At 39.6% G+C, this 14,113-nt stretch overlaps 2 protein-coding genes across 2 annotated transcripts; both read right to left on the reverse strand.

Moving 5' to 3' along the window:
* Nucleotides 1-250: 250 nt before the first annotated feature.
* LOC104602906 (uncharacterized) lies at nt 251-12,566 on the reverse strand. Its single transcript, XM_010266767.3, has 4 exons — nt 12,435-12,566; nt 1,431-1,491; nt 1,152-1,344; nt 251-894 (listed from the first exon to the last, which is right to left on the reverse strand). The coding sequence occupies exons 1-4, from the start codon at nt 12,546-12,548 to the stop codon at nt 852-854; spliced, it is 411 nt and encodes a 136-aa protein (XP_010265069.1). The 5' UTR covers nt 12,549-12,566; the 3' UTR covers nt 251-851.
* On the reverse strand, nt 7,483-8,442 carry LOC148792103 (uncharacterized). Its single transcript, XM_088903222.1, has 2 exons — nt 7,954-8,442; nt 7,483-7,651 (listed from the first exon to the last, which is right to left on the reverse strand). The coding sequence occupies exons 1-2, from the start codon at nt 8,309-8,311 to the stop codon at nt 7,614-7,616; spliced, it is 396 nt and encodes a 131-aa protein (XP_088759348.1). The 5' UTR covers nt 8,312-8,442; the 3' UTR covers nt 7,483-7,613.
* Nucleotides 12,567-14,113: the final 1,547 nt, after the last annotated feature.

A 14,113-nucleotide genomic window follows, 5' to 3' on the forward strand; every position in this document is an offset into this window, starting at 1 on the left:
ACGGATGATCCACTGTAATGACTAGCAAACCTTTCTCGGCCTTTTGGCTAAGATCAAGTATAGACTCCAGTAAACCTTCATAACGGCAACTTCTTGTATTAAAAGCAATTGCTTGACCTACAACATGATCCGCCTCAACATTGGTTGTTCTCTGAAATTTTCGCTTCTCTGTTTCGGTACAAGAGATAGAGCAGTTATTCTTCATTTTTTGCACAAGATATTACCAACAGATGGAAGTTGACATCAGCAATGAGAAATCGAGTACACAGTATGAATGAAATTCAATTAACAAAATAAAATCCAATAGCGTCAACGTAATCAACTTCTACAGTTGGTTTAGAGAATGCCCTTCAGTGCGTGAGTTTCATATCTTTGACATGCAAGAACTCTATACATTGCACAAAGTAGGCACGATGACTGACAAATGGAAGCTCACACTGTTTTCCGAAGTTGGCTAAGAAGAGAACCCGCAAAGACTGCATCAGTAACACACCAACGAGCCAATCAAAGTTTGCCATCTTCAATGTTGAATATCATACCAAGAATCCAAAAGAGTACCCAAATCTTCTCCAGTAGGATGAACACTAGTTAACTGCAAAAGTTGAGGGTTCAAGACTCACAGATAGAAGTGATCTCCATTGTTGCAATGCTGGAACTCATGCTTGTGATGGATGAGATGACCTTGTTCATCTAGGAACTAGTTTTCTTGTATGTAAAGTTCTGTTTACTCTTATCATAATTTCCAATAAAATCACAAAGGAATGCCAAGGTTTTCAGCTCTCAGTGCTTGCCGGATACATCTTTCTAAAGCCGAAAAATTTCAAGTGTCGAGTTGCACTCGTATGGTTGTATTACATGTTAGCTTTCCTTTCCCATCTTTCCTTGGTGTCAAGCCTGGCAACATAAAGCAGGAAAAAAATTAGAAGCTAATGCGATCTAGTTACCTCATGCAGTGAAACCATGAATATATAGTACAAAGGTAACATATGCAAAAAATTGAGATGATTTCCATCCATAAAGCATATATCCAATATAGGACGTGTCCTGACATATTAGTGCAAACATCCATGATTTAATGAACGCATGTAAAGATGCTACCCGTAGAAAACACAAGAATCCCTACATAAAGGAGTTGTATGAGAAATTGATACCCCCAATGCAATTTCTGGCGCTTCTTTGGTGTTGAAGATGCTTCTACTTTGCCTTTCTTGAGTGAAGAAATGTTCTTATTGCCCTCTGACATGGAAACACTGGAATCTTCAAGTGTTATTGCTATATCTTCATCTCTACTATCTTTGGAGTCAAGCTCCTGTTCATAGGCTTTTGCAGCCCCACTTGAGTGTCCTGAAACAATCTTCCACAAGGTAAATAAACCGCCAATGAATTAAAACATAATACACAATGATGGGAAAGAAGAGGCAAGAAGGAACCTTTTGAATTGTTATGAAATTTTGATCTTGCTTTTATTTGTAAACGTCTCCTATGTAGCTCCTACAAAATACAAGGCAACAGTAATAAAAACTAAGACAGTAATTCTCTAAGGAGAAAAAAATATCTAAAACAAGGGGAAGAAAAGAAAGAAAAAAAGGCCTTATGGAAGCATTTTCAGAATTCAAAACGGAAAATGTAGTATGTCTCTAGAAGTGTTTTTCCCCCAAGACATGTGCAGTGGTAGTTTTGTCATTTATTGAAGTGGTATTCAACTACTCCCATGGTTCTTTCATCTTGTAAGTTGGTGATACCTCGGACAAACAGGCCACATAGTCTCAACCAGAGGTCCTACAGTAGGTCAATGACATCACTTATCAGTAAATTACTGACTCTTTCCTTCTGAGTCTGCCTGTTTGCCAGTATTTGGAAAATAGCTAAGGATCCAGAGCACTGTACAGATGGGTTAATCATAACCAATTAGTAGTGGGTGGGTGGGTGGGGGGGGGGGGGGGGGCACGGAAGGGTCAAGAGAGTGACCATAAGATTCTTTATACAGCTGAGCTTCCCAATTATCATGTCAGAGCCCCATTTTATATGCATGGGGAAATATGTCGTGCTTCAGTAAAAATTAAATCCTTATAATAGACCATGGATAAGCATATAAGAGTTGGTCAATGTTGTAAATAGAATTAATCATGATAGGCACACTTGGGGGGGGGGGGGGGGGGTTGCCCCAACATGAATGTTTTTTATTTTCCTCTTTTAAAAACACCATGTCAGAGGCATGGTTCAAAGTATCGATACACCCGTGTATTGGCAGAGGCGTATCAGTACTAAAAACCATGCACGTTTATATTTTTTTAGTTTTTTTTTTCAAAAATTGGTTTTGGGGATTTTTTAAGTATATTTTTTATTAAAAGAAGGGGGTTCCCGAAACACCTTTAAACAGGTGTATCGGGACCCCACAGATACGTATCATATTGAAACTTTGATCCTTGGTCAGAAGGAAAACAAATAGAAATGCTTTCTTGGATGTGTGTTTCAAAAGAGATCCTTTCAAAAACAAAAACATGCTTTCATTTCTAGAAGGCTAATGTTGGTATGTTGTGCATGCATTGAAATATCACATAGATTATAGATCCTCTTATAGGCACTGCTTTAAAGTTCCTATGGATCATATCAATCCACATTTAAATGGACTTGGGTCCAAAATATAAAAATGCCATTACCCAGTGTTGGTTTCCAACTATCTGGCGTCTTAGGAGGGGTTGACTAGATACAGAGGCATGACATTTTTTTACACAAAGTGGCTTCTCTTATACTTGGACCCATGTTCTCATGCTTGTCAAGCCAAGATTCTAGAAGGGGAAAACTCCCAAGGAATAAACTCAACTTTCATTGCCCTAATCCCTAAGAAGAAGGAAGCAAAAATCCCAAAGGATTTCAGACCCATAAGCTTAGTGGGTAGTCTCTATAAAATCATAGCAAAAGTTCTAGCAGGGAGACTAAAGAAGGTTTTGCCCTTGGTAGTCTCACAACAACAAGGAGTCTTTGTAGGGAGACAGATTGTAGACCAGATTTTGGTGGCTAATTAATGCGTTGCAGAAAAGAGGAGGAAAGGGAAGGGTTTGGTGTGTAAGCCTGACAAAGAGAAGGCCTATGACTTTGTGGGTTGGTCCTTCCTCCTGTAAGTCATGGAGAAAATTGGGTTAGGGGAGAGGTGGAGGAAGTGGATGAAGGGATGCTTAAGGTCTGTACAATATTCGATGTTGATTAATGGTGTGGCAAGAGATTACTTTCTAGCAAAAAGGGGGTTGAGACAAGGGGATCCCCTATCTCCATTCCTTTTCACATTAATTGTAGATGTCCTAAGTAGGATGATTTTAAAGGCAGATCACAATAATCTGTTTAGAGGTTGGAGGGTAGGAAGATTGGAGGTTGCAGTAACACATTTGTAGTTCACAGATGATACCATTTTATTTTGTGAGGGAGGCAACCAAGTTTCTATTTGAAATCTGTGAGAAATAATCAATTCCTTTGAATCAGTCTCCACTTTGAAGATAAATTCGGGAAAGAGTTATGTAGCAAGAATAAATTTGGAAGATGAAAATCTGAGGGTGATAGCGGAGACTTTAGGGTGTGAGATCAAGCATTTGCCTTTAGAGTACTTAGGATTACCCTTGGGAGGAAACCCTAGATCAGAGGCTTTCTAGAAACCAGTGGTGGAGAGATTCACAAAGAAATTGGCTGTGGAAGAGAAATTACTTATCCATTGGTGGAAGGATAACTTTAATAAGAGCAACATTAGCAAACCTTCTAGTTTATTTCTTGCCCACCTTCCTTTGGAGTTCTGGTGAGGGTAGCAAGGGAGTTAGAGAAACTTATGAGCGACTTTCTTTGGGAGCTTGGGGAATGAAAAGAGAGACCATTTAGTAAAGTGGGAACATGTTTGCAAGACAAAAGAAAAGGGAGGTCTAGGGCTGGGGAATTTAATTCAAAGAAATACTTCATTGCTAGGAAAATGGTTTTGGAGGTTTTCATTGGAAAGGGACAGGCTGTGGCACAAGGTTTTTGAAAGCATTCATGGGCTAATGAATAATGGTTAGGATGCAAAGGTCGCTCCAACATCAACCTTGAACTCTCCTTGGAAAGCAATTCAAGAGGTATATCCAAATTTTTTCAACTTCATTAGATTTGATGTGGGTTGTGGTTCTAGGGTTCTGTTTTGGGAAGATCTTTGGCTGGGTGACTCTCCTTTTTGTTCCCTTTTCTTCGATCTTTACTTGATTTCTAATTATAAGCAGAGACCTATCTCAAGTTTCATCACCTTCTCTCAATCCAGTGTGAGTTGGGACTTTGGTTTTAGGGATAACGAATGTGAAAGCTTACTACAATTGTTTGACAATTCAGCTTTTCTAGTTCTACCTTTGGAGGACACTAGAGTTTGGTCCACCTCTTCTGATGGTTCCTTTTCCTGTACTTCCTTTTTCAATTCCCTTGTGCAACCTTTATTTATTTATTTATTTTTTTTTGGGGGGGGGAGTCCAGTGAAAGAGATTTAGAGTAAGCCCATTCCACCCAAAATTCGAGCTCTTTGTTGGGAGGTGTTCCTTGCTGATAAAACTCAGATTAGATGTTCGTATATGTTCAGATCAGAAGAAAGAGAAGGAGAAAGAAAAGAAAAAGAAGGAGAAAAGTCACAGCCGAACTAGAGAGAAAATCTCAAAACCTCTAGTCGGCCCTTCTTTTATTTATACTCTTGTAAGATTAAGTGAGAGCCACATCAGCAGAGAAGTACATATATAACTAAACATAAAAGGATTGTACTACCCTTGTACAGTCGACTCTAACACTCCCCCTCAAGCTGGTGAGTATATGTCATATAGTCCCAGCTTGTTACATGTGTAGTCCACTCTTCCCCGATTCAACCCTTTGGTAAACAGATCTACCCATTGATTTCCTGTGTTCACATAGGCTGTACTTATAACTCCACTAAGTACCTTCTCACGTACAAAGTGGCAATCCACTTCTATGTGCTTCGTCCTTTCGTGAAACACTGGATTAGAGGAGATATGAACTGCAGCTTGATTATCACAGTATAGCTTCATAGGAGTGTCAATCGAGTATCCCATCTCCTCTAGTAGATGCTTCAACCACACTAGTTCGCATGTTGTGTGAGCCATAGCCCTATATTCAGCCTCTGCACTATTTCTTGCTACCATTGTCTGCTTCTTACTCTTCCATGTCACTAAGTTCCCACCAAGAAAAGTGCAATACCCTGTAGTGGACCTTCTGTCAGATATGGACCTGGCCCAATTAGCATCCGTGTATCCCTCTATCTCAAGACTTCCTCCACTCTTATACAACAAACCACGACCTAGAGCACCCTTCAAATACCTCACAATCCTTAGGATTGCTTCCCAGTGTGGGATTCTCGGATTTTGCATAAATTGACTCACTACACTGACTGCAAATGAGATATCAGGTCGAGTGATGGTTAGGTAATTAAGCTTACCCACCAGCCTTCTGTACCTTCCCGGATCCTCAAACTCCTCACCTGTATCACTACCCAATCTAGCATTCAGTTCCATAGGTGTTTTAGCTGGTCTGGCACCCAACAACCCTGTTTCCTCTAGCAAATCAAGAACATATTTCCTCTGGCACAGATTAATACCATTCTTGGACCTTGCAACCTCTATCCCTAGGAAGTATCATAATTTGCCAAGATCCTTTGTCTAGAAGTGATCATGCAAGTAAGTCTTCAACCTGTCAATTCCTGGTTTGTCACTGCCTGTGATAACAATGTCATCTACATATACCACCAAGAGAATCTTCCCAGCATTTGATTCATAGCTGAATACGGAATGGTCAACCTGACACTGTTTCATTCCAAACTTCTTCACCACTTCACTAAATCTCCCAAACCATGCACGGGGAGATTGTTTAAGTCCATAAATAGCCTTCTCAAGTCTACATACCTTCTCACCCTCCCCCTGAGCAACAAACCCTGGTGGTTGCTCCATGTACACCTCCTCAAGAAGATCACCATGTAAAAAGGCATTCTTGATGTCAAGCTGAAACAAGGGCCAATCAAACATAGCAGCAAGAGAAATCAAAACACGAATTGACCCAATTTTGGCAACCGGAGAGAAAGTGTCTATGTAATCAATACCATACTGCTGTGAATAACCGTTGGCAACTACCCGAGATTTCAACCGTTCAACACTTCCATCAGGTAAGTGTTTAACCGTGTACACACACTTACAGCCGACCACATGCTTACCAGGAGGAAGAGTAGTGAGGTCCCACGTATGAGTACGAGCCAGGGCCGAGAGTTCTTCTTCCATTGCTTGGCACCACCCTAGAGAATTGAGGGCTTCCTGGACATCCTTGGGAACAGAGATAGAGGATAACATAGAAACAAACTATTGATGGGAAGCCGAAAGGTGAGATACAGAAACATAATTGGAAATGGGATGGAGAGTGCAACTGCGTTTACCTTTCTGCAAAGCAATAGGAAGATCAAGGTCAAAACTTGGAGTTGGGGCTGGGGTGGGATCAACTGCCGGATCTGTCAACGGTGACGAAGCTAGGGGAGGAGCCGATGCCTGACGATGTGTATACACTTGCTGGTGGTCCTCTCTCAGGTAGTTGCACTAGAGGCGAAGACTGGGTCACGACTGGAACAAGAGGAACGGGATCCTCAACAGGAACTGGAAGAGGGGGTGATGGCAACAGAGGAGAAGAAGTATCCGACCTAGAGAAGGAACAAACTAAAAAAATGTAACATCAGAACACACAAAATAACACCGAGAATGAGGGTTATAACACTTATACCCTTTTTGAGTCCTGGAATAGCCAAGAAAGACACACTTAGTGGATCTAGCATCTAACTTGTCCATTCCAGGCCCAAGATTATGAATGAAACACACGCATCCAAAAACTCTGGGATTAAGGGGAAAAGGAGATAACGTGGGAAACAGAACAGAGAAAGGGGACTGACCTTCAAGGATAGACATGGGCATGCGGTTAATAAGAAAGCAAGATGTGAGTACAGCATCACTCCAAAAGGGTTTGAGGACATTCATCTGATGTAAGAGGGACCGAGTAGTTTCCAAAAGGTGACGGTTTTTTATTACAGCCACCCCATTTTGTTGAGGGGTGTAGATACATGAGGTTTGATGGATAATGCCATGTTGTTCCAAATATTATTGAAAGTGTGTGGAAAAATACTCGCGGCCATTATCAGAACGAAGAATTTTAATATGTACACCAAATTGATTGCAAATTTCAGCATAAAATTTCTGGAAGATAGAAAACAATTACTCTTTTCTTTTATAAGGTAAAACCATGTCATCCTTGAATAATCATCAACAAAAATTACAAAGTACTTGTAACCATTATAAGACACTACTCTGTTTGGACCCCAGATGTCCGAATGGATTAAAGAAAAAGGACTCGATGTACGACTATCAACTCTAGGACTAAAGGAGACATAATGATGTTTCCCAAACTGACACGACTCACAATTTAAATTAGAAAGACGACGCAACGACGAAACAAGTAACTGAAGAGCTCTAAGAGACAAATGACCAAGTCTGCAGTGCCACTGATGAGGGGAGAGAGACGACTGAAGAGTTGTTGCCGAACCACCTCCATCAAGATAATATAGTCCACCAGCTTCATGCCCTCCACCAATCTTCATCCCCATCTTGAGATCCTGAAACACACAAGAGGAAGGGTAAAAAGTTATTGAGCAATTAAGAGACTGAGTCAATTTACTAACAGACATCAGGTTAAAGGGAAACTTGGGAACATATAAAACTGAGGAGAGGAATAATGAGTCAGTGTCAACATTACCAACACCACATATGGCTGATGTAGAGCCATTGGCAAGAGTAACAAATTGGGAAGTGGAGTACGGAGAAATGGATGAAAACACACCTGGAGTTCCAGTCATATGATCGGAAGCTACAGAATCTATAATCCAACGGGAAGATGTGGATGCTAGACAAGTCGTACCTGTGTGTGCAAGGGTAGCTGCATTCTGTTGAGATGTACCCTGAATGAACCACTCATACTCATCCCGTGAAACACTCACCATCTCCTTTTTGGAAGTATCTGTAGATGTAGTGGGGATTTGATCAGTGACTTGAGATTCTTGTCTTGAGCTACCACCATTTACAACTGCATGATTTGCCCAGTTTGAAGGTGGGCCATGGAGATCGTAGCAAAAGTTGATAGTATGTCCCTCCATACCACAATGAGTACACCTTCTCTGAGTATTACCACGTCCCATACCACGGGCTCCCCCTGAGTCTCGTCCTCCAACACAACCACCACCACGATTATACATTCCACCACCACCACGACAATACATGGGTTCACCACCACTACCACGACCATGCTTACCTCCTCTACCACCATGACCTCCTCCTCTCGTAACATAGTGGAAGTCTCTATGGGTCCAACTGAAATCCTCCGAAGACGAGCAAACACTTCCTCAAGAGAGGGAAGAGCAGATCCACCTAATATCTGTGCCCTTACGGGTTCATACTCAGATTTCAGCCCTACTAAAAATTTGGTAACATCCAACTGCTCTCTTTGTTGTTGCTGAACTTTGACATCAGGTGTAAGAGGATGATAAACATTCAACTCATTTCGTAAATTTCTCATACTGGCATAATAGTCCTCAAGACTCTGATTCCCTTGTTGCAAATTGAAGTACTCTTGGTACAGTTGGTAAACCCTAGTAGTGTTATCTTGTCCAGAATATAGTTTCCTTGCATGATCCTAGACTTCCTTGGTTGTATCTAAAAACATGAAGTTCACACTAATTTTGGACTCCATGTTGTTCCATAGCCAAGTCATAATTTGAGCATCCTCCTACTCCCATTCATCATATCCCGGAGACTCAATTGAGGGTTTATCTTCCCTCACATGTTTCACTTTCTTTTTGGCTTTCAAGAAAACTTCAACAAACTTAGCCCAAGGGACATAATTCTCACCATTCAGTTTTATAGAGGTCATCTACACATTCAAATAATCAGAAGGCACCATCACACTTGATTTGTATTCACTGCTGTCTCCCATGATTGCACAAAAAAACAGTGGGAGGTTGTACCATTAAATTGTTACTCTACTGCCCTAATAAATCACCACACTCCACACAAATGACTGAACACCACTAGGGTTCCTAGTACCAGGTTTCAGCAGCAACACTCACAACTATTCACCACTGTTTCAGCAATAATATTCACAACTGTTCACCACTTTTAGCAACAGCACTACTGTTGTTGTTTACTGTCAGCACTAGAAATCCTCACAACACACCTCACGAATAATATTTTCAGTTTTGCAACATATAAAATAAACTTGCTACATACCACAACTTAGTTTGAAGATCATGTACCTGTCAAGTAGAGGGTACCAAGTCTGCATTGTCACCATCACAAAACCAGCCCTCTTCGAATTGCGAGTAGAGGGTTTTCTACCAACCACACAAAACCACAACGATTGCACTCATTGGAGGGATGAAAACCCTCAAAAGGAGAAAACGACTAGTCCTTTTCTTCCTTTCTGGAAAACTCTCTAAATATCAATGAGGATTCTGCAAAACCCTAGAGAGGAATGCGCAGAACAGAGAGAAAAGGAGACAACTGATCTGAACTGATTATCATGGCTCTGATACCATGATAAAACTCAGATTAGATGTTCGTAATATGTTCAGATCAGAAGAAAGAGAAGGAAAAGAGAGAGAGAAGGAGAAGGAGGAGAAAGAGAAGAAAAAGAAGGAGAAAAGTCACAGTCGAACTAGAGAGAAAATCTCAAAACCTCTAGTCGGCCCTTCTTTTATTTATACTCTTCTAAGATATACAAGGATTACCATTGTGCCCTCACTTAAGTGAGAGCCACATCAGCAGAGCAGTACATATATAACTAAACATAAAAGGACTGTATTACCCTTGTACAGCCGGCTCTAACACTTGCAAAGGTGAACACTTGTGAAATGCTTCACAAGAGGAGGCCACATATTTGCCTTTCCCCTCGTGTGTGTTGTCTTTGTTATGCAAATGGTGAATCCCTTTCTCATTTACTGATTCGTTGTCCTTACATGCTCTTTGTTCGGGAGTCTTTTTGCTCTCTTTTTGGTTGCAGGTGGAGCTCCCCACAAGATGTAGTGAGACTCTTCAACTCAAATTTCCTAAGGCAGTAGACAAAAAAGCGAAGGACAATGTGGAAATCGGTGAGGGCAGCTATGATGTGGACAATTTTGGAGGAAAGAAATGCAAGAATATTCAATGGAAAGTGCAGATCAAAAGAAGAGTTGGTGGAAACCATAAAGATAAAGGTTGCTAATTGGGTAAAAATACTTGAGCTGTTTCATAGCTTCTCAGTGGCTGATATATTGTGGGTTGGAAAGAAGTGGCCTTTTCATCTAAGAAGAAAGAAAAGATGGGGATGGAATGGAAGCCCCCGGCTTCAAATAAGTTAAAGCTGAATTTTGATGGGAGCTCCATAGGGAATCTGGGATTGGTGGGAATAGGGGGTGTGTGACTGTGTTCAGAGATTCAGCAAACAAAGTGCTGGCTATGTATTCAGGGCCCATAGAGGTTGGAAACGCAATAAAGACTGAGCTACTTGCACTTATGCAGGGGTTAAAACTTGTCAAACAAGCAGATTTTAAAAACTTGGAGGTTGAAGGGGACTCAAAACTGGTGATTTCTTGGTCCAACTTCAGAGGTAATGCTCCCTGGATTTATAGACATTCCTTGTGAGAGATTGAAAGTTTAGCAAGGGAGCTCAGGTCCACTTTCACTTGGATCAGAAGGACTGCAAATGGGATGGCTGACTCGCTAGAAAAACAAGGAGTTTACAGACAACATCTTTTCTGTGAAGTTTTGTAAATCTTTTTGTAGCTCTGACTCTGATTTCCTGCTGGATGTAATCAGTTTTTCATTTTTCCTCAAATTAATAAAATTTATCCTTCTTAACTGATAAAAAAATAATGTTTTCTTGAACCATTAAGGCACTGAGTTTTCTTGAAACTACAATAAGGAAACGATTCATATTGGTGAACAGCCCGTCCATGAACAGATATTGAATTCAGCATCACTAGCAGGGGCTTGAAGCAAAGGGGATGACCCCCTAAGGTTTTCTATTATTGGTTATGCACATGTTGATCTTATAGCATAACTAAGTGTTGGACATGATGTTGGAGTTTAACTGACACACTTGGATGGTCTGTAGTTGTCAAGAACATGTGGTGAAGAACATATATGTATTGTTACTCAGAGGATGGTGTAATCAAAAAGGCTAGCAAGAACTTGGAAGAAAGAAGTACTAACTGGAGAACACATTGAACGATCTAGGACTGATCTACAATTGGTTGATAGGGAGCTTTGCAACTTGAAGACCTGGCTTGCAACAAAATTGGTCATTATGGTATTTTATTATTTAGATCATAATCATATTTTTCAATTAGACCATCTTCACCCCCCTTTCAGTCATGTGCATTTTTTATTGATATAAAGAACGTTATTGGAATAAAGAAAGAAAGGCAAACCCTACAACCCCATTGACTGCCAATCAAAAATGGGAAGACTCTTCCCTAATACATGAAAAAGGGACTCCTGTACAAATCCACTAAAGACACACCACTTCTATCAAATTAAAGATCATCAACCATAGAAATGGCCAATTTGGCATCCATTTGAATGAGATATTCAATCTATTTCCCAATGATTGGACCTCTATCAAAAAAAGCTATATAAACACATAAACCTCAAGAATTGCCAGACATCCAATTAACTAGTACCTAGTAGTTGCCATCCACAAGAAGGATTTCATAATCTGGAGATACAAAGATTTTGAGCCCTTGAATGAGTGCTAGGTCCTTAGCTCTGACAACATTTCCCATGCCATCCTCCCTGGAAAGATATCCCCTAGAACCTCTCACGATTCCTGGTTCCAGATTATCAAGGGAACAACCATCAAATTTCTCTTTTCCCATAAGAAAAAACTAATACCTCCGCTACAGTTTATTGTATTGCAACTATTGGTCTTGTATACACCCAACTTGTGTGTCAGACTATACAGAATTCTTTTAGCAAGATACTAACTAGAAAATAGTATGTGTTTATCAAAAAACTACTGTAGTATAAATTTCTGAAATCCTTGTGCACTGCTGCCCTCTATCATAAAGCTCATAAATCATCATAACGAAAGAATAGCCATAAAAGGAACTTTCTAATTTCTTGATTTGTTCCCCCTCGACCCTCGTCAGGCAAAAGAAATTCGTTCAAAAATCATTATAACCATTTAATTCATGATACAATTTTCGGCCCAGAAGAAACAAAACTCTAACCCATTCAACAAAGCATAGAAGAAGCAGCGAACCTTCATGTCTTCCTCCTTACAAATCCCAAATTAACCAAATAATTTATCTAACTTTGAACAGTCTTTCAATAGTTAAGTGGTGAGAGTAGAGAACAGAAGCGTACTTTGAACTTATCAAGCTGCTCTTTCGTGACGCTTGCAGACTGGAAATTAGGTTGCAAAGCCGGCGTTACTGCTATTGCTGCTTCCCTCCTTTCCTCCTCCTCCTCCGCTTCCATCTCTTCTGTTTTCCGGCCCTAACACAGTAACACCTCGTTCACTCGTTGGGTAGTAGAAAATATATAAATCTTTGTTTGTTTCAAATTCGCTTTTTACACCTATGCCCTAGTTGTTCTGGAATTTTTAAATATTACCCTTACAAAATTCCCACCCTTCTTGTAAATATACTAACAATGGAGGTTGCGCGGCGTAAATGTACTAGTTCCTCCCAAATTTGCCCCGATAGCCTGTATCATGCCTCAGACAAAGAATCATGGCGGAGATGGCAACACTGTTCACGCACGAAATATTCTTTAGGCTGCGTTTGGTAGAGGTGTAAAATCGAACCGGGGAAAACTTTGCACCCGGTTCGATTTTGCATACATTTGATAAACATGTAATTACATTTTATCTTTTAATTACATCGATAATTGATGTAATAAATACATCAAAGTTTTTGATGTATTAATTACATCGCTCGTGCTCTCTCTCTCTTCCTCCGACGAGAACAGAGAAGCTAGAGAGGCTATAAGCTTTTTCTCTCTTCCTTCGACAAGAACAGAGAGGCAGCCATCTCTGGAAGCTTTCGCTCTCTCCTCCTTTTCTCTTCCTCCGACGAGAACAGAGAACGAGAACATGACCTGCGACGAGAACGAGAACAGACTGCAATCTCTCGGTTGCAGTGGACTTTTACCTCGGTTTCCTTGTATTCATTGTAGTTCCGTTCACAGCACCATCCACAACCATTGTTTCCGCTCCCCCCCTCCCCTCTCTCTTCCCCTCTCCATCTTCTTCTGTTCAGCAGCTTGTTGGCTTCTCTGTTCTCTCTCCCTTCCTTCTTCTTCTTCTTCCTTGTCATCCTCGTACATTCTAACCGTTACACCAGGTGAGTGCAAAAGATAATTGGTGCAAGTTTAAAGTATCCGAAACACAAGTTGTATGGAAGGATAATTTTGAGAGACGTATCGAGATACACTTTGAAAATGTATAGATATAGATGAAAAATCAAGATACACATGTATATACTAGAAAATCCAAAAAAAAATCCTTAAGAATATGAACAATAATAAAAATGAGTTTTATGTGAGTATAACTAATTTATTTAAACATAAAAACCATTCTTTAGTGATTTATATAAAGTATCCGGATATAATTAGTAACCATTGGAAATAATAGAAGAACCAAAATGTTTGTATATATATTAATATTTATTAGTTAATACTTTTTTTGAAACAATTTATTAGTTAATATTTATTATATATAGAATTAGATAATATTTATTATGTTTACAAATTAATATATACCTTAACTTTTAATAAATCAATATAACTTGTATTCATCTTATTATTATATAAATATTAATAATCAAATTTATAGCATTTGTTGGGAAACATTCACCAAGGCAAGATAGATTACTTTAAGTATAAAAAAACATGTCTTTTTAATAAGTAATTAATGTTGACATAATTGTTAATTAATTATTGTTATAAGCAAATGATTTGGGTTCGAAACTTGTTACATTTGGTTTGTGATTTTTAACAAGTTATTTCACTTAAATAACATTTAATGACATTATTAAATGATG

Source organism: Nelumbo nucifera, chromosome 4, assembly GCF_055504915.1.
Source record: "Nelumbo nucifera cultivar China Antique chromosome 4, China Antique-T2T, whole genome shotgun sequence".
Lineage (NCBI taxonomy): Eukaryota > Viridiplantae > Streptophyta > Magnoliopsida > Proteales > Nelumbonaceae > Nelumbo > Nelumbo nucifera.

Excerpts from the sequence above, each read along its gene's own strand:
- LOC104602906 (XM_010266767.3), bottom strand. The coding sequence starts at position 12,548 with ATGGAAGCGGAGGAGGAGGAGGAAAGGAGGGAAGCAGCAATAGCAGTA. Across the intron at positions 1,492-12,434 it reads AGCAGCTTGATAAGTTCAAA|GAGCTACATAGGAGACGTTT; the intron begins GTACGCTTCTGT and ends TGTATTTTGTAG. Across the intron at positions 895-1,151 it reads CGCCAGAAATTGCATTGGGG|GCTTGACACCAAGGAAAGAT; the intron begins GTATCAATTTCT and ends TTATGTTGCCAG.
- LOC148792103 (XM_088903222.1), bottom strand. The coding sequence starts at position 8,311 with ATGTATTGTCGTGGTGGTGGTGGAATGTATAATCGTGGTGGTGGTTGT. Across the intron at positions 7,652-7,953 it reads AGCTACCCTTGCACACACAG|GATCTCAAGATGGGGATGAA; the intron begins GTACGACTTGTC and ends TGTGTGTTTCAG.